General features: G+C 47.2%; 1 protein-coding gene across 1 annotated transcript in view; it reads right to left on the bottom strand.

The window, feature by feature from the left end:
• Positions 1 to 23609, bottom strand: part of LBP (lipopolysaccharide binding protein) — a 30533-nt gene that overhangs the window by 4894 nt on the left and 2030 nt on the right. Inside the window, 11 exon segments of the mRNA NM_001128435.1 lie at positions 2083 to 2125; positions 2664 to 2731; positions 4458 to 4625; positions 6766 to 6825; positions 8205 to 8381; positions 9174 to 9265; positions 11999 to 12062; positions 16824 to 16887; positions 18115 to 18270; positions 20948 to 21076; positions 22358 to 22472. Coding sequence (NP_001121907.1) covers positions 2083 to 2125; positions 2664 to 2731; positions 4458 to 4625; positions 6766 to 6825; positions 8205 to 8381; positions 9174 to 9265; positions 11999 to 12062; positions 16824 to 16887; positions 18115 to 18270; positions 20948 to 21076; positions 22358 to 22472 — 1136 coding nt within the window.

The following is a 23609-nucleotide window of genomic DNA, read 5'->3' as shown; positions in this document are numbered from 1 at the left end:
GTCGCCCCAACTTCCCTCTTTTCAAAAGCCTCTCCTTTTTCTTCCCATTCTCTTTTCTCCTTTAACATGAAGGCCACTATTTCACCACTTTTTCCTCTTTATGGATATCGTCTCGTTTTTGCTTGCCCAGCAAGCTATTCTTTTTGCTTTAATAACAGGGTCCTTATTTCTCTTGGGGAGCCCTCCTTTCCAATCTCAGCCCACGTGGTTTGGGACTGCAAATCCTGGCTCCAGGTGTGTAGATGAACCCTATGCTTGGCCAATTGGCCTTGTCCAATTTCTGACCTGGGTAACTGGCTAAGGAATGGACATGACTAAGACTAACCCAGTAAGGGTTAGCACAGGGATGGGGGGGTAGCTTAAAAAAAAAAAAAAGAGAGAGAGGAGTTCCCGTTGTGGCTCAGTGGTTAACGAATCCAACTAGGAACCATGAGGTTGCAGGTTCGATCCCTGGCCTTGCTCAGTGGGTTAAGGATCCCGCGTTGCCGTGAACTGTGGTGTAGGTTGCAGACACAGCTCGGATCCTGAGTTGCTGTGGCTGTGGCGTAGGCCGGCAGCTACAGCTCTGATTAGACCCCTAGCCTGGGAACCTCCATATGCTGCTGGAGCGGCCCAAGAGATGGCAAAAAAGCCAAAAAAAAAAAAAAAAAAAACAAGAGAGAGAGAGAAACCTTGGTACAACCACCATGGAAAATAGTATGGAGCTTCCTCAGAAAACTAGATTTAGAACTACCAGACGATCCAGCAATCCCACTCTTGGGATATATTTAGACAAAACTACAATTCAAAAAGATATATGCACCTGTATGTTCATAGCAGCACTATTCATAATAGCCCAGACACGAAAACAACCTAAATGTACATCGAGAGATGAATGGATTAAGAAGATGTGGTACATAAACACAACAGAATACAACTCAGCCATAAAAAAGAATGTACTAATGCCATTTGCAGCAACACGGATGCAACTAGAGATTCTCTTACTAAGTAAAGTAAGCCAGAAAAGAAAGTCAAATACCATATGATATCACTTATATGTGGAATCCAAAATGTGGCACTAATGGACTTTATCTACAGAACAGAAACAGACTCATAGGCATGGAGAACAGACTCGTGGTTGCCAAGAGGGAAGGGGAGGGAGGGAGGTGGACTGGGCATTTGGGGTTAACAGATACAAACCATGACATTTAGAATAGCTGGGCAATGGGGTCCTGCTGTACAGCGCAGGGAATGACATCCCCATCTCCATACTGTTTTCCATAGTGACTTTACCAACTTACATTCCCACCAACAGTGTAGGAGGGTTTCCTTTGCTCCACATCCTGGAGAGAGATTCTTGATATACTCATTTGAACGCCTAGATCTAGCTCTGCCTAAAGTCTCTAGCCTTAGCTTTTTGTCATTGTTGTAAGTTATATGGTCCCGTACCTTCCTCTTGTTTGCTTAAGACACTTTCTATTCTTTGCAGCTAAAAGAATTCTGTCAAGGAGCTCCCACTGTGGCTCAGCGGGTTAAGAACCTGTCTAGTGGGAGTTCCCGCTGTGACTCAGTGGACACGAACTCCACTAGTATCCATGTGGATGCGGGATCGATCCCTAGCCTCACTTAGTGGGTTAAGGATCCACGGTGCTGTGAGCTGTTGTGTAGGTCACAGACACGGCTTGGATCTGGCGTTGCTGTGGTTATGGTATAGACTGCCAGCTGCAGCTCCAGTTTGACCCCTGGCTTGGGAATTTCCATATGCTGCAGGGATGGCCCTGGGGAAAAAAAAAGAATTTTTCTCCAATGGATGATTTAATTATATTGTCTTTTTTTAAATTATTGACATAGAGTCTATGTACAATATTATGTTACAGACCCAAAGATTTTGAAGATAAACTTATGGATACCATATATTATCTTATATTGGGAGGTAACCGTTCCTCTGCCCTAAGTTTCATGTCCTCTAGAGCTTCCACACTTTTCTAGAGCAGAGAGTAACTTTTCTCCTTTTCTCTTTTCTATTATAGGTATAAAACACTGCTTAGTAAACACTCTAATTATTACCCTAATCATTCATAAATAAAAACAATAATAACTTACATTGAATATTCCAACTTTAGATTCTTTCAGTTCCATTTGTATCCTATAACAAATCAGAGAAGATTCAGAGATGGGGGCATTATACTTACGGGAACCCTAAGCCATGTGGGGGGTCCCCAGAAAGGAGGAGACACCAGCTTGAGAAGGTAGAGGGTCAGGGGTATGGTAGGGGTGGGAGTGAAAAAGATGATTGAGGAACCAGAAACAATGATATAACCTTATTGGGAAGACTTGAAGCGTGGACGTGTGTAGCGTAAAAGAACTCAGTCTCTATAATTTCAGGAAGTCAATGTTACTGATGTCTAAAATTCAGAGATTAAGAAAAAGCAGTATTAGTAAATTCTTTAGAAATTTGGAAGTGACGAGGGTTAGTTGGAAAAGACATTTAGGGAGGCAGCACCAGTTGGGTAAAAGAATTGGGCCAATTCGGGTAAAATTTAAGTTTCCTTCCCAAATGGCGTGCCCCTAACTTTGACAGGGAGATCTGGTTACACCTCACCTCCAGCTACAGCAAAGGAGCTACAGTGTCAGGGGGAGTGATCCCAGGTGAGCGCCCCCATGTGGGCAGGAGGCTGACTTACTTTCCCGGCTTTAGGAATCCAGTGATCTTGCTGGTATTGAAGGTCAGCGCGGCGGACACATTAGTGGCCTGGAAATTCCAGCAGAAAGAAACATGTCTGAATGAGGGAGGTTGTCACGTACCAGGCAGATAACTATGAGGAGGCAGTCTCCTCGAAACAGACATCTCAGTGAGTGAGTTAAAGCAGGAACTTGCCCACTAGACCATAGACTCCCAGGAAGCCCATTGTGGGTGCTCAGTAAATGTTTAAACTTGGACTTGTAATTTCCGACCATGATAGCAATTAAACTTTGAGCAGATTACCAAGAGAGGGTATAGAGGACTAGCTCTGGAACTCTCTAGCTATTTCAAGGCCAAGAGTCAGCCTTAGTAATGGTGGTAGCAGTAATAATAATAATCATGTTTTAATTTAAAATGCGTTGATAACAATTTTGAGAACAATAATATCGAATTGCAGATATGACATCTGGGAGCAATTACATTTCCAGAGATTTGTCTTGTGTTTTAAACCTGGAACAAGAGAGCAAAGTTCTTCATCTAGTGAGCACCCCCTGCCAAAAAAAACTTCAGACAGGAAGCATCAAGAAAGGAGACACTCGGAGTTCCCATCGTGGCGCAGTGGAAATGAATCCAACTAGGAACCATGAGGTTGCGAGTTCGATCCCTGGCCTCGCTCAGTGGGTTAAGGATCCAGCGTTGCTGTGAGCTGTGGTGTAGGTTGTCAACATGGCTCGGATCTGGTGTTGCTGTGGCTGTGGTGTAGGCCGGCAGCTATAGCTTCGATTGGACCCCTAGCCTGGGAACTTCCATACGCCGCAAGTGTGGCCCTAAAAAGCCAAAAAAAAAAAAAAAAAAAAAAAAAAAAAAAAGAGGAGCCTCTGCTCTCAATATTTAACTCAGAGGAAATTTCACACAGGGGATCAGTTATACAAGTGATGGATTGCTGAGAAGCCAAAAAAGAGTCAAAGCTTCTTCTCTCCCAGGACTGGAGGAACAGAGGGAAGAGTCGAGGTCCTGGGAGCCACCATGGAGGGGACACAGTCAGTGCCTGTGTCTCTGTCCAAACCAAAGAGGAGAAAGTACTCTGGCTTCTTCCTTCCTCCCATCCTCCATTCTTCTGACAGTGCCTTTCATTGGAAGTCAGTGCAAGGGAGCCTGGGAAATGTAGTCTTTGGGGTCAGATATAGAAAGAGCAGAGCAAAAGTGAAGTCAGCCATACAATGAGACACCAACATCAAATGTTTTCACTGACATGTGGAATCTGAAAAAAGGACAGACTGAATTTCTTTGCAGAACAGATGCTGACTCACAGACATTGAAAAACTTACGGTCTCCGGAGGAGACAGTTTGGGGGGTGGGGGGCTGTGCTTGGGCTGTGGGATGGAAATCCTGTGAAATTGGATTGTTATGATCATTATACAACTACAGATGTGATAAATTCATGTGAGTAATAAAAAAAATTAAAAAAAAGATAGAAAGGGCAGAGCAAACAGGGAAAAGACCCCCCCTTCCCTTCCTCCCCACAATAGCCCAGACCCACTTAGTCTATTAAATGAGTAAACCTGCCAACAGATATAAAGTATCTTTGTAATAAGTCCTATGAGGAAAAATAAGAGGGTGCCACAAGAAAAAAATGACAAGGGGCTTAAGGTAGATCAGGGGTAAAGGCAATCAAGTAAGGCCCATCTGAGGAAGTGATGCTTAAGTTGAGATCTGAAGGCATTAGCCAGGTGGTGAGTGGGGGGAAAAGCATTCAGGAAAAGGGAACAGCATTTGCAAAGGCTTTGAACCTTACCATACCAAGCCGGAAGACAGGCTCCCTGACGGAGTTGGGCAAGAGCACAAAGCCCTCGACCTCTATCTGGGGGGTTGAGGATAGATTCCCGGAGCCGAAGTTCAGGAACGGGGCTGAGACCATTGCTCCCCGGAGCTCCAAGTTCATGTTGGGGTACAGTCTGGCTAACTAGGGGCAGAATGAGGAGATTATATCAGGAGGAGAAAACATACAGGTTTTCCAGGAGAACATTAGGGAGTCAGATAAAGTTGAGAATGTAGGTGGGTTTTATTTCTACAAAAGGTTCTGTGCCTTTTTCTCTTAAAGGCATAACTGGACATCTTTCCATGTCAGACTTATGGAGTCAGCATTAGTGATTTCATGGCTGCATTGTATTCCACTGTGCACGGGTACTGCCATTGATCTAGCCTTACTGGGTCCCAAGGTTGTCTACAAGGTTTTCCATTTTTTTTTTTTTTTTTTTTTTTGTCTTTTGTTGTTGTTGTTGTTGCTATCTCTTGGGCCGCTCCCGCGGCATATGGAGGTTCCCAGGCTAGGGGTTGAATCGCAGCTGTAGCCACCGGCCTACGCCAGAGCCACAGCAACGCGGGATCCGAGCCGCGTCTGCAACCTACACCACAGCTCACGGCAACGCCGGATCGTTAACCCACTGAGCAAGGGCAGGGACCGAACCCGCGACCTCATGGTTCCTAGTCGGATTCGTTAACCACTGCGCCACGACGGGAACTCCAAGGTTTTCCATTTTAATGACCACTCCCCCATGTACCCTTGGCTCTTATTTGCAGAGATACATTCCTATACATGGAATTGCTAAGTCCAAGGGAAAGATATATATATATATATATATATATATATATACACATATACATATGTTTTGGCCACACCCATGGCATACAGCAGGCCAGGGATTGAACCCACGTCGCAGCAGCAACCCAAGCCAGATCCTTAACCTGCAGAGCCACCAGGGAACTCCTGGTTAAGCATGTTTTTAAAGTTTCTGCCAGGTATTGCCAAACTGTCCTCCAGAAAGGTTGGGCTGATTTTTTTTTTCACTCCACACCTCTCCCCAGGCAATGGGTGAGAACTATGGTTTCTTCATGCCCTCATCACACTCGGTAACTGCACACACGAACACCAGATGCCAATGTTCTTGAAATATGACCCGCTAGATCCCACCCTTTCGAAAATTTTCTGTTTAACTGGAATGTAATTTGGCATCAAGACTACTCTTTTGGGGGGCGGGGGGAGTTGGTGGAGGAACAACAATCCTACAAGACTTTTGGTTAGGCAAAGATAAAACCTGTAGTCTGCTGTAAAAGGGGATGTTTAGAAGGTGGAGGGTAAACTGTACTAAGAAAGTGGGCTGAGCTGCTTCTCTGTCAGGATGATTATGATGCCAGCAGGAAGGGGGCAAAAGAGATGCTGGAGCCAGGATGTGGCCATGGTCCTGGTCCTGACAATATGGTGGCAGGTTGGGCTGCCCTGTGGCTCTAGGGAGAGAGAGGGGCTGCTGTGGGGGCATCTTAGGGAGGGATGTGACCCAGATCTTGCAGGACTTGAGGCTTAACGGTTTTCCCACCATTATCATTCCTGTCAGCCATCATCAAGCCTTCTGCAAGGAAATTTTTTTTTGGTATTTTTATTTTATTTTATTTTATTTTATTTTATATTTTTTGTCTTTTTAGGGCCGCACTTGCGGCATATGGAAGCTCCTAGGCTAGGGGTCCAACTGGAGCTGTAGCCGCCAGCCTGCAAGTTCCGAGCCACGTCTGCGACCTGCACCATAGCTCACGGCAATGCTGGATCCTTAACCCACCAAGCGAGGCCAGGGATTGAACCCTCATCCTCATGGATACTAGTTGAGTTCTTAACCTGCTAAGCCATAATGGAAACTCCCACAAAATATATTTTAAAGCATCAAGAACAGTGCCTAGCCCCTAGTATGCCCTCTGTAATAGTTTAATATTATTAATACTAATATTAATATTGATTAATACAAATATTAATTGTTTGATGTTATTAATCCTAATTAATATTGTGGGACCTATTGGCATTCCTTGGGATTGGCACAGATCCCTAGTAAAAGACTGGGCAGCCTATGGTCCCCCAAGACATGAGGCTTGGGTCTCTGGGACTTGGGTTTGAAGGGAAGGGACCCCTGGCCACTGCAGCACCCCGGCCTTCACTGGGGGCCCTGCCACTGGCCTTCTGACCCTTGGTCAAGCTGAGAGGAGTGTGGAGGTTTTAAAAAGAATCCCCCGAGGGCCTGGGGCCTCTGCCTGCACCCGAGGGCTGAGGGAAGCCTTACCCGGGGGACGAAGGTGCGGAAGGAGTTGGTGGTCAGTCGGATGTTAGAAGTAGGTGGAACCTGCAGCAGAGGGACACAGAGAAGTTTTAGGGGCTCCCACTGGAGTTGAAGGTCTGAAGAGAGATGGGGAAGTGGATGGATGTTCAGTAATGAAACTTCTCGATGGCTCAGAGTTACCATGGCAACGATGTAATGCTTGTCCTGCCTTCACCACAAGCACATGAGTCGCCAGGGTGCTGGCCGCTCTTCTTGGGGCATAGGTGACAGGCGGGACCCCCTCGGAGGGTCCACGAGAGTGGGATTTGCAGTCATGCAGACCCGGGTTTGGCTCGGGGCTTTGTTACTGTGTGGCCTCTGGCCAGTTCCTTTACCTCTCTGAGCCCCAACATCCTTACCTATGAAATGGAGATAAATATAGTCTCCCCTTACTGGGTCACTGTGTGGGCTAAATGAAATGGTGGGCATAAAGCACTTAGCCCAAGGCCCAGCACAGAGTGAGTGTTCAATAAAACAGTTCTTCTGATCCCATCCAGCAAAGGAGGGACGGTACCACAGCAGGGAAGGGTGATGCCATTGGGACAATGGAAGAAAAAGGCCTGGACATAGGTGAGAAATCATTCAAAGGACAAAAAGCCACTCTGTCCATCACTGCTGGTCCCGAAGTTATTACCAGGGTGAGCTGGACCCTCCGATGGGACAGCACTGTGTTTCTCCCATCATCCTGGCATTGTTCACGAGGCCTCAGCTTTTACAAAGAGCTACGAGAATCAGCCATCTAAAACCCACATGCATGAAAGAATCCGGAGAAATAGTAAAGATGTGAGCCGCTATAAAATTTAGTATCCTTTATACAAAACTGCATTTGAGACGGTTATTTTAGAGCTAAATGCTAGGAAGACTTTGTCTCCCCTTTTCACTGTGAATCACTAAATCAGGTACCCTTTCCATTTTGGCTAGAGGAAGCTCCCTCACAGATTTGTGATTTTTTTTTTAAGTCAATTTGTGGGCCCAGTATCTTCATAACTTTGCTTTACTTGTAACTTGGTCTTTATTTCCTATTCTATGTAACTTTATGCATTTATCAGTATATCTATCATCCTGCCTCTTTCACTAAAATCTTTTTTTTAAACCTCCACAAACCATCAGGAGGAAAGAAACTATGAATTAGAATGACATCTAGTCTGGAGGGGAAAAATAAAACACAGACAAGCAAGCCACAAACTCTTCCACAATTGTTAGAAAGCAGAAAGAATTTTGACTTTGAGCTTCCTGGCAGCCAATGTGAAAAGGGAATTGGGGAAACATATTTTTTCCTGGTCTCGATTATTTTTCTTAGTCATAATTTACTATTTCACTGATGTAAGTGGGTGGGAAGGAAAGAAAGAAGGCAGGCCAGGTGACAGTGTCATTTGTGAGAGCTATTCTGCTAGGATTCTCACCAAGTCATCTGTGATGGAAAAGTTCAAGAACCCTGCTTCGTTATAAACCAGACTGGCAGTTTTGAAGACATAATCAGAGACGGCAAAGTAGACCATTCGGCTGTGTTCCTCAGGAAGTCTCATGACAGGAGCAAGGAAGCCAACTGGGGAGCGGTGATCAAGGCTAAAAATTTCACCCTGGAGAGAGAAATAGGGTCCACTTGAATTTTTCAAAGTCCATCCCAGGGTTGGGTCTATCTGAGCGAGGTCGTTGGCTATAGAGCTTGATGAGGGAACATGGATAGGCTGGAAATGGCCTGAAACTCCACCGTTAAAGATGTTTTCTTTTGGGTCAACCTGTGTCTCCAGAAGCCCTTAATGAAACACTCCCCAGAAGCTTTGTCTTTTAACCTATGGGACCTAGTGGGAGGCTCCTCTGCACACTGAGGACGGGCACTGATTGTTCTCGCCTGCCTGGTGGGAAAGTGAAGGAGGGGAGGAATAGGGAGGGGAGTTTCAAGGCCTAAGAGTTGTAAGACCCCAGTGGGAGGATCCTGGCTCTGGGAACACTCCCCACTACTCCATACTGCCCTGCCCTTGACACAGCGGGAGCTGATGGGGAGAGGAGGACAGGTCTGAAGCCGAGGGAACAAGAGGCCTCAAGAGACGGCTGGCCTTGGAGTTCCCCTGGTAGCTCCGTGGGTTAAGAATCCGAATAGTATCCATGAGGATGCAGGTTCCATCCCTGGCCCTGCTCAGTGGGTTAAGGATCCCACGTTGCCACAAGCTGCAGTGTAGGTCCCGCATGCAGCTTGGATCTTGTTGCTGTGGCTGTGGTATAGGCCTGCAGCTGCAGCTCCGATTTGACCCTGAGCCCGGGAACTTCCATACACACAGTTGTGGTCCTAATAAGAAAAAGGAAAAAAAAAAAAAAAAAAGAGCTGGCCCTGAGGGCTGGACCCTCCCAAGCCCCTGCCCCGGGACCCTTACCTTAATCATCACATCCAGCATTTGGGCTGTTGCCCGAGGGGCCTCCACTAAACTGTAATCAATGCCAGCAAGGTTGTCAATCTCTGTCGTGACTGTGAACCAAGGGAGGGGCCGAGTAAGGAGGCAGGCGTCGGAGAAAAGGGGGAGAGCTCCGTCTGATCCACACTCCCTGAGACTTTCTTCAGCGCCCTCTGCCCCTCTGCCTTACGACCCTCCATCCAGCCCAGTGCTGGTGCAAAGAACTGCTTCGCCCAGAAAGAGATGACCTGGAAGGTGGTCCATTTAGCCTGGAGCAGTTTCTAGCATCTCTCTCTCTCTCTCTCACACACACACACACACACACACACACACTCCCCATGAGGACAGGAAGAGCTCAGGTCTCGCAGCTCCTCTATACCTAGAGCTTCATATCAAAGAAACTACATTACAGGGCCATCTCTCCAGCTGAAGCTGTTGTTCCCCAAGTTTATGGCTGAGATCTTGATCTTTTTTTTTTTTTTTTTTTGGTCTTTTTGCCATTTCTTGGGCCGCTCCCACAGCATATGGAGGTTCTCAGGCTAGGGTCCAATCGGAGCTGTAGCCGCCGGCCTACGCCAGAGCCACAGCAACGCGGGATCCGAGCCATCTGAGCCATGTCTGCAACTTACATCACAGCTCATGGCAACGCCGGATCCTTAACCCACTGAGCGAGGCCAGGGATTGAACCCACAACCTCTCGGTTCCTAGTCGGATTCGTTAACCACTGAGCTACGACGGGAACTCCTGAGACCTTGATCTTAAGGGAAACTAGCCTCCTACCTACATGACCCAAATAACCAGGAAGGCGGGGCCCTGTCCAAAGGACCCAGACATGCTTCTCCAAGACCTGGGGGGTGGGGTGGGGGCAGATAGGAGTTCTCTGATCCATGCACTGGGGCATCTGTTCCCACCTGGGTCTCTGCTGAAGGGAAATGCCAACAGGTGAATATGGGGGTAGCTGGGGGCCAAGCCATTGGAGGACGCCTCTGACAATTTGCCAGAGCCTGTCTCTGCAAACTTTCCGTATGCAGCTTAGATCCAGGGCCTCCACTTGTAGAGGACAGTTCCGTGGGTATAGTTACATATGCAGGCAAAGAGGTTGGGTGGGTCCCCCCACCCTGCTGTTGGCAATAGCAAGGACACAATAAACCTAACTGTCCAGCAGCTAGGGACTTGTTAAATGGAGACACGTTCGTATGGTAGAATACTACACAGCTATTAAAGTGGGGTCTGCAGAGTTCCTGTCGTGGCTCAGTGGATTAAGAACCTGACTAATATCCACGATGTCGCAGGTTCAATCCCTGGCCTCGCTCAGTGGGTTAAGGATCCAGCATTGCCCGTGAGCCATGGTATACATCCGATGGTATACAGCCTTGAGCTGCAGGGTAGGTCATGTGAGCTGCAGGGTAGGTCACAGACACAGCTCAGATCTGGCGTTGCTGTGGCAGTGCGTAGGCTGTAGTGGCAGCTCTGATTCAACCCCTAGCTTGGGAACTTCCATATGCCGCGGGTGTGGCCCTAAAAAGAAAAACAAATAAATAAAATGGGGTCTGTTAAGAGCATTTTGGAAAACTGTTGGTGGGATCTGGTCATGCTGGACCTCTGCGTCCCACAGGAGCCTGTGCTTTCACTCCTGGGTATCAACCCAAAGACCTGCGTCCACATGAGCTAGAACAGTCACAGTCACAGCAGCACTCCCCGCAAGGGTCTAAAACTGCCCCAAAGGGCTTCAACAGCGGACGCGGTGACACTGTGGGTGGATAACACAGCAAAGAGAAGGAGTGACCTCGCTGTGTGCAACAGTATCGATTGACCTCATGTTACAAGGTAAACAAAGGACGCCTTCTGGTTTTGATAAAGGACTCCAGTCCTGTTCATGCACAAAGTGCAAAACTGATTTTTGCTGGGAGAAGTTGGTTGCCCACGAGGGGTGGGGAGTGACAGAAGGGGAGGCAAGGGGCCTCTGAAAGGCCAGGCATGTTCTGTATATTGACCTGGGAGCTGGCATGTGTGTGTGTGTGCTCAGTTTGGGGGAAAAAAATGGATACTGTTCACTTATGATCCGAACACTTTTCTCTCTGTATTAACTTTCACAAACAAGCTTTTAAAAAAATGAGGTCCTGGAGCTCCCGTCGTGGCCCAGTGGTTAACGAATCTGACTGGGAACCATGAGGTTGCGGGTTCGATCCCTGCCCTTGCTCAATGGGTTAAGGATCTGGCATTGCCGTGAGCTGTGGTGTAGGTTGCAGACGCGGCTCGGATCCCGCGTTGCTGTGGCTCTGGTGTAGGCCGGTGGCTACAGCTCCGATTCGACCCCTAGCCTGGGAACCTCCATATGCTGCGGGAGCGGCCCTAGAAAAGGCAAAAAGACCAAAAAAAACAAAAACAAAAACAAAAAACAAAAAACAAAAAACAAACAAAAAATGCGGTCCATTTGTATGTGCTAATAGAGAAAGATATCCAAGGCATACAGATTACAAAAGAACAATGGGTCTACTGTTACAGACTAATGTATACATATGTGTAATTATGCACACCCATATATATTCATGAACAAAAGGAATACATATGTGAATTCCTATGCTTGTGTATGTGTATATTTATATTAGTACATGCAAAATAAGTATCTGATATTTTATCCTTAAAGCAGTGGTTACTTCTTAAAAGAAAATTTGGGGAGAAGCGGGGACGTTAAACTTTTACTTTCAACACTTCTGTCCCCTGGAAGGTTTTGTAAGGTATATATATATTTGCATTTATAAAAATTAATAAACATCACGTATCCCAGGGTTGGGGGGGTGTCCTACCTGGCACAGTTTGGAGATAAGGCTGTAGGTCAGAGGCCACCAAATCCTGGATCTCTTCACAAATCTAAAAAAGATGGGAAGAGAAGGCCTGAGTGAGTTCCCTGGCTTTGGTCTGGCCTGGTGCTAGTTGCTTTAGTCCCATTATTTCACATAGTTGCTTGATTCATTGATTCTACAAAAATGTATCCATGCCTATAATGTGCCAGGTGCTGAGAAAAATAGAAATGATTAGAAACAGGTAGGCCCCCATGTGGATCCCAATAAGATCTAAATGGACCTGTCATAGCCAATCCCAGGACTGGATGTTGGAGGTAGGTAGTTGTCTGTGCAGCCGGATGAGGAGGCATGCCTGAAGGCACTACCTGAAAATCCACCATGAAAGACCTTTTCCTTTGGGTCTTGGCCTCCCAGCATCTAGAGTTGAACAGCAGAACTAGATGCTAAGTAGCAATAGCCACACAAATAAATGTATACTTAATGTAGCTGTTTCTTCTTCTTCTTCTTCTTCTTTGGCCTCCCTCAAGTTCCTGGGCTAAAGATCGAACCCACGCCACAGCAGCAGCCAGAGCCATGGCAGTGACAATGCCAGGTCCTTAACCCACTGAGTCACCAGGGAACTCCTAGATACTTCTTAAATGTCATCACTTAGCAGGAAAACTGAATTGATCAATAGTTCCCATTTCCCCTACTTCCCTGGAAGACACACATGCACCCAGCAGACTACCATACACAATAGGCACTCAGAATTTGTTGCCCTGGTTGGGTTGTGTGCCTCTCAAGAAAAAGAAATGTGTGTTCTCAAAGCTGTCTGCCTTACTTGCTATTCTAATCACTTGAATTATTTCTTTATGTAAACCCGTGAAACAGGACTGAGAAAAAAAGTTGTTTCTGGGCAAACCCATGATAAATGCTTTGGAAAGGTGAGTTGCTTAAGGAAAATGCTGGCAAATTGGACCAGAAAAGCTTATGAGGACAAACAATCATGAAAATATAGAAGGATTCCGCATTGGGATTGCTTGGCAAATGTCTTTAGATTCTTACTGGTTGAAGGAATCGGAGCTGAATTTTGCAGCAGATGAAATTTTTATGCAAGAAGGCCATGCAATGCTGATCAAGAAACTGTTTACAAAGAAGAGTTCTGGGCGTGGGTCAAATGAATTTACATTTACAAATTGTATTGGAAAACATTTGGATTTATGCGTAAATTTTTTTGTTGTTTAGGTATGTGTGAGTGAGTCCTCATTTTAAGCAGCTTTTTTGATTAATCAGCTACCACCTCTGGGGCAGATGGATCCACATATACAGCGGAGGAGAGGGACGTCTATAGGGGATCCAAGACCATGGATGGGGCTCTGGCATAGTTGCGGCGGGGGGCGGGTATCGCCCCTGGATCCTTTGAAGAGGTGACATTCTAAGGGCAAGCTCAAGGGTGCGCAAGCATACATCAAGCACAGGGTTGTGGGGAAGGACGATGCTGGGGGCAGGCAAGGGCTGAAATCTCAACCTCCTTTGCAGTGGGCCCAGTTTCTGGGAGGGGAGGCTGGTAACAGAGAGTGGCCAGAAAGCAAAGCAAAGAGATGGTGAGGACATATTCATGGTTGGCTTCAAACTCATAAGGGCCTCACCCAAGACTGTTCCTTTCTTGCTTTTCCTTTAGTCAATGACTCGTCAAACCACCCCAGGGAGTTCCCATTGTGGCTCAGTGGGTTAAGAACTGAGGATGCTATTTCTGAGGATGTGGGTTTGATCCCTGGCCTCACTCAGTGGCTTAAGGATCCGGCATCATCGCAAGCTGCAGTGTAGGTCACAGACATGGCTGGGATCCAATGTTGCAGTGGCTGTGGTGTAGGCTGGCAGCTGCAGCTCCAATTCAACCCCTAGCCCTGAGAACTTCCATAGGCCTCAGGGGCAGCCCTAAAAAAAGAAAAAAAAAAATCCTTGAGGTGCTGAGCCTGGATGTCCCACCCCTAAGGGGACCCGAGTGATTGGGGAGCAGGTGCCTTCAGTGATCTCCCAAGGAGGCAGGTTAGGATAATGGTTAAAGGTGAAGTAGGTGAGTCTGAAAACCTGGGTTCAAATCCTGCTGGGTCTCTCCTGGCTGTGTGACTTTTGCAGAATCTCCGCTTTTGAGTGCTCATCTCAGGAGACAGTGACAGGCCAAGTGCTTCTCAGGGTGTCTTGAGGTGAGAGGTTATGAGACCATGAGGGGGTATGTGGCCCAGGGAGCAAGCACTCAGTCCGTACTCATTATTCTTAGCCCTGCTGCTCAGAAATCTCATCCCTCCCTGAGTGGGAATAGGAAGAGCCTGGCGCCCGGCTCTTTTTTTTTTTTTTTTTTTTTTTTTGTTGAGATTACAGTTCACCATCCACATTAGCCACATTTCAACACACACACACACACACACACACACACACACTCATAGTGTTGCATTGTACAGATGTACTCCTCCTGCCTCCCTCCATCCCCCCGCCCCGGGGGCATTTATTTTCCCTCTGTTGTGGTTGGTCAGTCATGCTGAAATCCATGTTTGACCATGAGAGCGTTTGCCCCACGCAGCCATTTGTTTTCTTTGGACTTTGTCTTGTCTATGCAGAGATAGGTTTTCATTTGTTCTACGCAGAGATACACAGAGATAGGTTTTCTTTCTTTCTTTCCTTCTTCCTTCCTTCCGTCCTTCCTTCCTTCCTTCCCTCTTTCTTTCTTTTTTTGCTTTTTAGGGCAAATTTATTATTTTATTAAAACATTATTATTATTTGTCTTTTCATCTTTTCTAGGGCCGCACCCGAGGCATATGGAGGTTCCCAGGCTAGGGGTCGAATCAGAGCTACAACTGCCTACACCACGGCAACGCGGGATCTGAGCTGCATGTGCAATCTACACCACAGCTCACGGCAATGCTGGATCCTTAACCCACTGAGCAAGGCCAGGGATCGAACCCAAAACCTCATAGACACTGGTTGGATTTGTTTCCTCTGTGCCATAACAGGAACTCTGAACCTAGCCTCTTGTCCATAAGGTGACCACAGGGCAACTTACCCCACCCTCAGAGCTTCCTCCGCCAGATGTGGGAAACAGCACCTGCTTCAAAGGCTGCAGATAAGATTCAATGCACTGCCCATGTGAAGTGCTTAGCACATTATTCCTGCCCAAACCACGGGCCCAGTAAAGAGCTGCCATTAATATTATATGTAGGAAGAGCTATACAATGATACATTCTGTACAACACTAATTATATTTAAATGTATCAGAATAACAATTATCATGGTAATGTATTACCATGCTATTATTACATTATACTTAATTGGATTATTATATTATAGTTAATTGGAATATGTTACTATTCTTATATAATATTGTTATTAGTCATTCCTGTTTCCATCAATAGGGGAGTATAAATCCTCACCACTGAAGAATATGATGTCCCACTCAGATGGGTGTGGCCACATGGCAACTAGGTGCTTGAGAGGGAGGCTAGCATACTTCCTAAGCTTACCTAGACCCCAGGACCCCAGAACAAGACAAGACAAGGATCAGAATGCAGCTGCTCACAATAGCCAGGACATGGAAACAACCCAAATGTCCATCGACAAATGATTGGATTCGGAAGATGTGGTATATATACACAATGGAATACTACTCAGCCATAAAAAAGAATGACATAATGCCATTTGCAGCAACATGGATGGAACTAGAGAATCTCATCCTGAGTGAAATGAGCCAGAAAGACAAAGACAAATACCATATGATATCACTCATAACTGGAATCTAATATCCAGCACAAATGAACATCCCCTCAGAAAAGAAAATCATGGACTTGGAGAAGAGACTTGTGGCTGCCTGATGGGAGGGGGAGGGAGTGGGAGGGATCGGGAGCTTGGGCTTATCAGACACAACTTAGAATAGATTTACAAGGAGATCCTGCTGAATAGCATTGAGAACTATGTCTAGATACTCATGTTGCAACAGAAGAAAGGGTGGGGGAAAAATGTAATTGTAATGTATACATGTAAGGATAACCTGACCCCCTTGCTGTACAGTGGGAAAATAAAAAAAAAATATTAAAAAAAAAAAAAAAAAAAGAATGCAAATGCCCCATCCAAGCTGTGGGGTCTGCCTGCTATTCTCACTTCAACCACAAGGAGGCACTCAAGACCAAACCAGGTGTGGGACCAAGAGAGGGGAGTGCGTGTGTGTTTCCCCATTTCCTCCTTCATTACTTTCTCCCTTCCCCAGCACAGTCACTGCTACAAAGCTTCAAGTTCATGCTACCCCAGAAATGGTATGTGGGGGTAAAAATGAATGAGTGGGAAAATGGGAAATTAGCATGAAACTTGTTTGTGTTAGCCAAAGACTCCAAAATTTGAAGATTTCACATAACTTCTTTTAATGGGAAAAAGTGACGCTCTGCTGCCCCCATACAAAGCAGGCACTTCTGAGAACGCTCAGTAGGAATCAGAGCCCCCCTCTGTTTCTCATGCCCCCTACGGTTTCCTGCTTGGCATCGGTAGGCACCTCGGTGTTGATTTCCTTTGTGGCCTTTGTGGATGCAGGGCAGGGGTGGGCAGTGAACGAGGCCAAGTCGAGGGAGGGGCAGGGATCTCAGTTTGGCTCCTGCTCTTCTACTCTTGGCCAAGCATCTAAGCTTTTTCTGTGGAACTAGACAGACGCGGAGTCCAGAGACCTACGTGTTGCCCCCAGCCTTGCCCCACACCAGCTCCATGACCTTGGTTTGTCCTCTCTGGGCCAGCCAAGGCCAGAGGTCAGTGAGGACTTGTGCCAAGCCCTTGAGTGGCCTGGTGACGCCAGCCACTGGGACATTCTTACCTTGCTCTCCAATGTTCTTCGGAACCTGGACTCGATCTGGTTGTGGAAGAGATTCAGCAGCCAGCTGGGGAGAGAGGCACAGTGAGGCACAGCTTTCTGCCACTGAATACAGGGACAGTGAGTGGGAAAGCAGAGGGGCCCGTCCCTGAGGGAGCCCTCCCCACCCCCATGCTGGTCCCCTGCTGTGTCCCAAAAGCCTGGATGGGATAAAAATGAGAGTCCCTGCGAGTTCCTGTTGTGGCTCAGTGAGTTACAAACACTACTAGTATCCATGAGGATACAGGTTCGATCCCTGGCCTCACTCAGTGGGTTAAGGATCTAGCGTTGCTGTGGCTGTGGTGCAGGCTGACAGCTGCAGCTCCGATTTGACCCCCAGCCCTGGAACTTCCATATGCCACAGGTGCGGCCCTAAAACGCAAAAAAAAAGATTAAGAATAGAAATTTCAAAAATTAGGAGTTCCCGTCGTGGCGCAGAGGTTAACGAATCCGACTAGGAACCATGAGGTTGCGGGTTCGATCCCTGCGCTTGCTCAATGGGTTAAGGATCTGGCATTGCCGTGAGCTGTGTGTGGTGTAGGTTGCAGTCGCGGCTCGGATCCCGCGTTGCTGTGGCTCTGGCATAGGCCGGTGGCTACAGCTCCGATTCAACCCCTAGCCTGGGAACCTCCATATGCTGCGGGAGCGGCCCAAGAAATAGCAAAAAAGACAAAAAGACAAAAAAAAAAAAAAAAAAAGAAAGAAAGAAATTTCAAAAATTAAAAAAACAAAACAAAACACAGAAAGAGGAAAGAAAGAAAGAAAGAAAGAAAGAAAGAAAGAAAGAAAGAAAGAAAATGCAGAGTTCCCAGCATGCCCACTGATTCCATGCATCTGGTGTTCCAGCCCGGCTGTGCCCCAAATTCAGGAGCAGTGGGGGAATCCACATTTTTCTAACCAAGGAAAACTGAGACTCCAGGAGACTTTCACAGGGGTTTGTATATTTTTCACAAATTCTCCTTTGGCCAAAAACCTGTGTGTCCGGCAGTAGCCAGATCACACTTGACCAATGGTGATCCCCTGAAGTTCTTTTTTTTTTTTTTTTTTTTTTTTTGGTGGAAATGGCACACCAATACTCTGAGCTTCAATTTGCAACTGTTAATCTCAGCAGTTCCCTCAAAAAAATTAACTCCAAGTGCAAGTGCTCTGCCCAAGCCTGCATCCTCCTGCTCATCAGAGAGGCCAGGCCTTGGGCTGGATGTGCCTCTGGCTGCAGCCAGAGGTCCAGCTGGCTAGTGTCCCAGTGGTGACCTACCTCAGATCTCCCGACATGTGTGTCTCCACGTCGTCGATGTGGCTGCTGCAGCTGGAGACGGCGACCGTTGGCCTCCCGGAGGACTCACTTCCCAGGAGAAGATTGACTGAAATGGTGATGCCTTTAACCTTCACGTCAAAGGAGCCGTCTAGTTTCCTGGAGGAGCGAAAAGAAGCAATAATCGATTCCTAGACTAGGGTTGGCCACCATTTGAGGGGAAAATATAAATCTCGAGTCTTCCCCGCAAATAAGGGGAGCTGGAGTCAAAATTTAATTGTAAAAGTTATTACTAATATTTATTACAAAGCAAAGATTTATTACAAGTAGGACCGTAAAAGGTCAAGAGAAAAGCTTGGATCCAGTTCTTTATGATCAGGGATGGGCAAAGGACTTTTTAGACTGGATCCAAGTCTCAGAAGCCCTAAAAAAAAAAAAAAAAAAAATGGCCAATAAACTTGCCAGCATAGGAAATTAAAATGTAATGAACAATAACAGCCAAAAAATGCCATATGCAGTTTTTAAAAGAATTGCATCTTGAGCCAGCCAAAGAGCTAATTTCCTTAACGCGTGAGCTAATATATGAGTTAATTTCCTTAATATACAATTTCAAGGCCTATACACAGTAATAAGGAAAGGACAAAAGGAATCAGAGATCAAACATATGAGCAGTAAGTTCGGCTGAAGTAAGCACGGGAAAAGTTATTAAAAATGGGAGTAGCAAAATAATGCCAATTTTCACCTATCACATTGACAAAAAGATGAGACGTTTACGTGCCCAGGGCTTGGGATGATATGGGAAAACCAAACACTAGCGGGGAGGGCACATCTGGACCACATGCTGGTGGGATCTGTCCTGATTTTAACCACATATCTTTGGCCCAGTAATTTTAGTCCTAAGTCTTTCCTCTGTGGCTCATCCTGTAGAAATATGCATGTGGGGCAGCTCGCCGAAGCGTCATGGGCACCAGCAAGAAGTGAGGAAAGAACCTCAACTGTCAACTAGTTGAGACAGGCTCAATAAATTGCGGGCACTTACGCTATGCAGGCTTTAAAGAGAACGAGGCCCTGGGAGTTCCTGTCATGGCACAGTGGAAACAAATCCGACTAGGAACCATGAGGTTTCGGGTTCGATCCCTGCCCTTGCTCAGTGGGTTAAGGATCTGGCGTTGCCGTGAGCTGTGGTGTAGGCCGGCAGCTACAGCTCCAATTGGACCCCTTGCCTGGGAATCTCCACATGCCACAGGTGCAGCCCTAAAAAGACGAAAAGACAAAAACAAAACAAAACAGAAAACAAAATAAAAAGAATGAGGCCCAACGTGGTCTAGCTATCTAGTGAAATATTACTCATTCATAAAAAGGACTGAAGTACTGATACAAGCTCTAGTGTGGATAGACCTCAAAAATATGCTACACGGAGTTCCTGTTGTGGCTCAACGGTTAACAAACCCAGCTAGCATCCATAAGGATGGGGGTTCGATCCCTGGCCTTGCTCAGTGGGTTAAGGATCTGGCGTTGCTGTGAGCTGTGGTGTAGGTCACAGATGCAGCTCAGATGCCACGTTGCTGTGGCTGTGGTGTAGGCCGGCAGCTATAGCTCTGATTCGATCCCTAGCCTTGGAACCTCCATATGCTGTGGGTGCAGGCCTAAAAAGGAAAAAAAAGAAAAAAAAAGAGCTGAAAATCATTTTAATACTATATGATTATCATTTCAACATGCAATCAATATACACATTTTTAGTGCAACTTCTTACGATCTTTTTGGTACTAAATCTTCAAATCTGGAGTTTCACACTTACAGCAGATCTCAGTTTGTACCAGTGACTTTTCACGTACCCAGTAAAGACACGTAACTGGAGGCTACTGTATTGAACAGTGTGGTCTAAAGTGTGTAAGTATGGTCAGGTCACCTGCACTTAACCTTCTGTTATGGGCTCCAAATTCTTATGTTGACAACCTCACCTCCTAGTACTCAAAATGTGACCATATTTGAGACAGAGCCTTTAAAGAAGCAACTCAGTTAAAATGAGGCTGTTGGGGTGGGTCTGAGTCCAATCTGCCTGGTGTCCTTCTAAGAAGAGGAGACCTGGACGCACAGAGAAACAGCAGGGGTGCAGGCTGACAGAGGGGTGACCATGTGAGGACATGGGGACAGAGGGGCCCTCTGCAAGCCCAGGAGAGAAGACTCAGAAGAACCTAAACCTGCCGACACCTTGATCTTGGAATTCCAGCCTCCAGAAATACGAGAAGGTACATTTCTGTTGTTTGCGCCCCCACGACTGTGACATTACATTGCGGCAGCTCAAGGAGACTAACCCACCTTCTGTCTAAGGACCTGGGAGGTCAGAGAAAAGTTCCAAGTGCTAGAGAGTTTGTGCCCCTGGGAGCCACCCTTGACCAATGGCCAGCAGGAGGTTGGGGTAACTCAGAGGTGTTCTCTGTCTACACTGTCCCCAGAGGGGTTAAACTTCATTGGCTGTCAAGCCAACTTCCTTCTTTCTCGCCTCATTTCCACTTACCCCTTGGTTGTGCCCTTAGATCACTTACCAGGTAAAGTCCTTGCACTTGAATTCTCACCTTGGAGTCTGCTATGGGGAAGGCAAACCAAGAAGACACACTACTGTCTCATTTAGCTCAACCACAGCCCCGCCAGGGAAGCATGAGAGGGAAGGAGGCTCATCTGAGTGCCAGGACTTGGATCCTGGTCTTCCTCGGGGTTTAGGCTCCTTCTGTCCCCTGTGTGGCCTTTTGATGAGTTAGAAACATCTTGGATCCAAGAAGGATGGAATGAAAGTCAAGGTCAAGGGCCTGAGGACCCGGGAGCAGAGTCAACTTACAGTATCCCCTTGCGCACTTTCCACTTGCCCTTGACCCTGATGGAGGAGTCGGAGATGGCCAAATACAGGCCCTGGCCGGGGAGAGGCGTCAGAGTGGAGCCGAGCAGCTCACAGCTGTGGATGTCCAGGCTGGGGAGAGAGACCCGCGGAAGGACGTGGCATCAGCATCAAGGTGAAGGCGGTTCCAGCCTCAGCAGGGGTCTTGCTCTCACCCCCACCCCATGGGGACCAGGCCTGCAGAGCCTGCTTCAGGCAGACAGGTGGTTCCCCACTTCCCTGCTGTGCGCCCTTCGCTGGCCACGTGTCCATGTCAAGCGCTTTAGTGCATTATATCAGTCTCTGCCTCACTAGAGGGGGTCAGTTCTGTTCAGGGCTCTTCCCCTTTATTTCCTTTTCAGGGCAGCACCTGTGGCATGTGGAAGTTCCTAGGTTGGGGGTCGAATGGGAGCTGCAACTGCTGGCCTAGGTCACAGCCACAGCAACGCCAAATCCAAGTCGCATATACGATCTATGACACAGCCTACGGCACTGACAGATCCTTAACCCACTGAGCGAGGCCAGGGATCGAACCTGCATCCTCATAGAGAAAAATGTCAGGTCCATAACCTGCTGAGCCACTACAGGAACTCCTGATGTCTTTTTTTTTTTTTTTTTTTTTTTTTTAAGCATCAGCTGCTCAGGTGGAAATATCCTTTGAAGACTCAACTCAAATGACATCACCTCTGGAAAGCCTTGGTTGATTCTTCCAGATGTGCCAACCTCAGCTCTAACAGATGGGCTACTATGTTTAAGGTTTAAGGTTTACTTAAAAGAAAAGTTTAAGGTCTATCTTCCCATTCAGACTACATCCAGCGGCTGGGCCAGAACCTGGATTATCACTCCAAATATATAGCAAGTTATCCCCATTTTACAGATGGGGAAACTGAGGCTCAAGTCACATGGCAGGTTAGGTCTTCATTAATTAATGTGTTGAAGGGAAGTTCCCATTGTGGCTCAGAGGGTTAAGAACCCAACTAGTATCCATGAGGATGCGGGTTCCATCCCTGGCCTTGCTCAGTGGGCTAAAGATCTGGCATTGCCTCCAGCTCTGGTGTAGGTCGCAAAATGCAGCTTGGATCCAGTGTTGCCGTGGCTGTGGCATAGGCTGGCAGCTGCAGCTCCAATTCAACCCCTAGCCTGGGAACACCATATGCCGCAGGTGCAGCCCTAAAAAGAAGAAAAAGAAAAATTTGTCATAGGAACGAATGAAGGGGCCTGAGTTCCTCCCAGAACTTCCCTCTGAATGCTGCAAGGAACACCCCGCTCTGTCCCAGAGCAATCCTGACCCCATCCTGGGGCTCCCCTCCCTTGTTCTCCTGTCCCTCCAACCTCTGCCCAGCCACCTGGGGGCCCAGCCGAAGGGAGCCTCACCTGTGGAACTCATAGTGCCCTCGGCCCATGTATTTGATCTTGAAGTCCCCATTGAAGTCGGGGAGTGTGACTTCGTGCAGTTTACTCTGCAGAGTCGCCACCCCCTCTCTGGCCACTGTGGACAGGAAAACGCTGAGAGTCAGCCTGGTCCGCCTGCCTCCCTCCCCTCTAAACTTTTCAGCGGCTCCCACCCACCCTGGGGAAAGGGGCTGACTTCCTCATTAGCAGAAATTCCAATTCCAGATTACTGAGCCTCTGCGAGCACCAAGCAGCATGAGAAACCCTCAGAAGCATCGCTGTACATTTTTTTTCGGGGGGGGGTAGTTTTTGGTGCCCATTTTATGGCTGAGGAAACAGTCTGTCTCTTTCAGCAGCTCCCCGAGGCAGGAGTACTATGTGCTTGGGTGGGTGACCCTCTTTCCTGTCCTTCATGGCATCTAGCCTGGGTAGAGCACCTGTAAGGACTTTAGGGCTAGGATCCTGGCCTTGGCATCTTTCTAGCCGGGGGACCTTGAGCGAGTCCTTGACCTTGGTATTCTCCGTTTGTCAAGTATCAGTGATAACAATGCTTTCCTCTCTGGGGTGGCATGAGGAGTATAAGAGATCGTTGCAAAGCAAAAAAGGGACTGTCACGATAAAAAGCACCTCACACACATCAGGTACTCAGGAAGTGCCCAAAACAGCAAAGCACGGTTTATATTATTAAAACCACAGAAAGGGAGTTCCCGTCGTGGCGCAGTGGTTAACGAATCCGACTAGGAACCATGAGGTTGCGGGTTCGGTCCCTGCCCTTGCTCAGTGGGTTAACGATCCGGCGTTGCCGTGAGCTGTGGTGTAGGTTGCAGACGCGGCTCGGATCCCGCGTTGCTGTGGCTCTGGCGTAGGCCGGTGGCTACAGCTCCGATTGGACCCCTAGCCTGGGAACCTCCATATGCCGCGGGAGTGGCCCAAGAAATAGCAGCAACAACAACAACAAAAAAAGACAAAAGCCAAAAAAAAAAAAAAAAAAAAAACCACAGAAAGGGTTAAAAGGTTCAGTCCCAGAGGACTGATTAAATAAACGTGGCGCATTGACACAGTGGAAAGGAACAAAAGGCAAATTTTGCCTGGTCTAGGGTTTCAATATAAACAGCATTTACTATTGTTTATTCTGAGATATGAGAGATCCAGGATTCTGCCCTCAGGGAGACTGTGCACACAGATGACCAGAGGTCCCCCAGACTCCACCTCTTACCAGTGTGCTGTCTTCCCT

The sequence above is a fragment of the Sus scrofa genome, chromosome 17 (assembly GCF_000003025.6).
Source record: "Sus scrofa isolate TJ Tabasco breed Duroc chromosome 17, Sscrofa11.1, whole genome shotgun sequence".
In the NCBI taxonomy this organism is placed as follows: Eukaryota; Metazoa; Chordata; class Mammalia; order Artiodactyla; family Suidae; genus Sus; species Sus scrofa.
The sequence above is the reverse complement of the archived record's forward strand: the minus strand, read 5'-3'. Positions and strand labels throughout refer to the sequence as shown.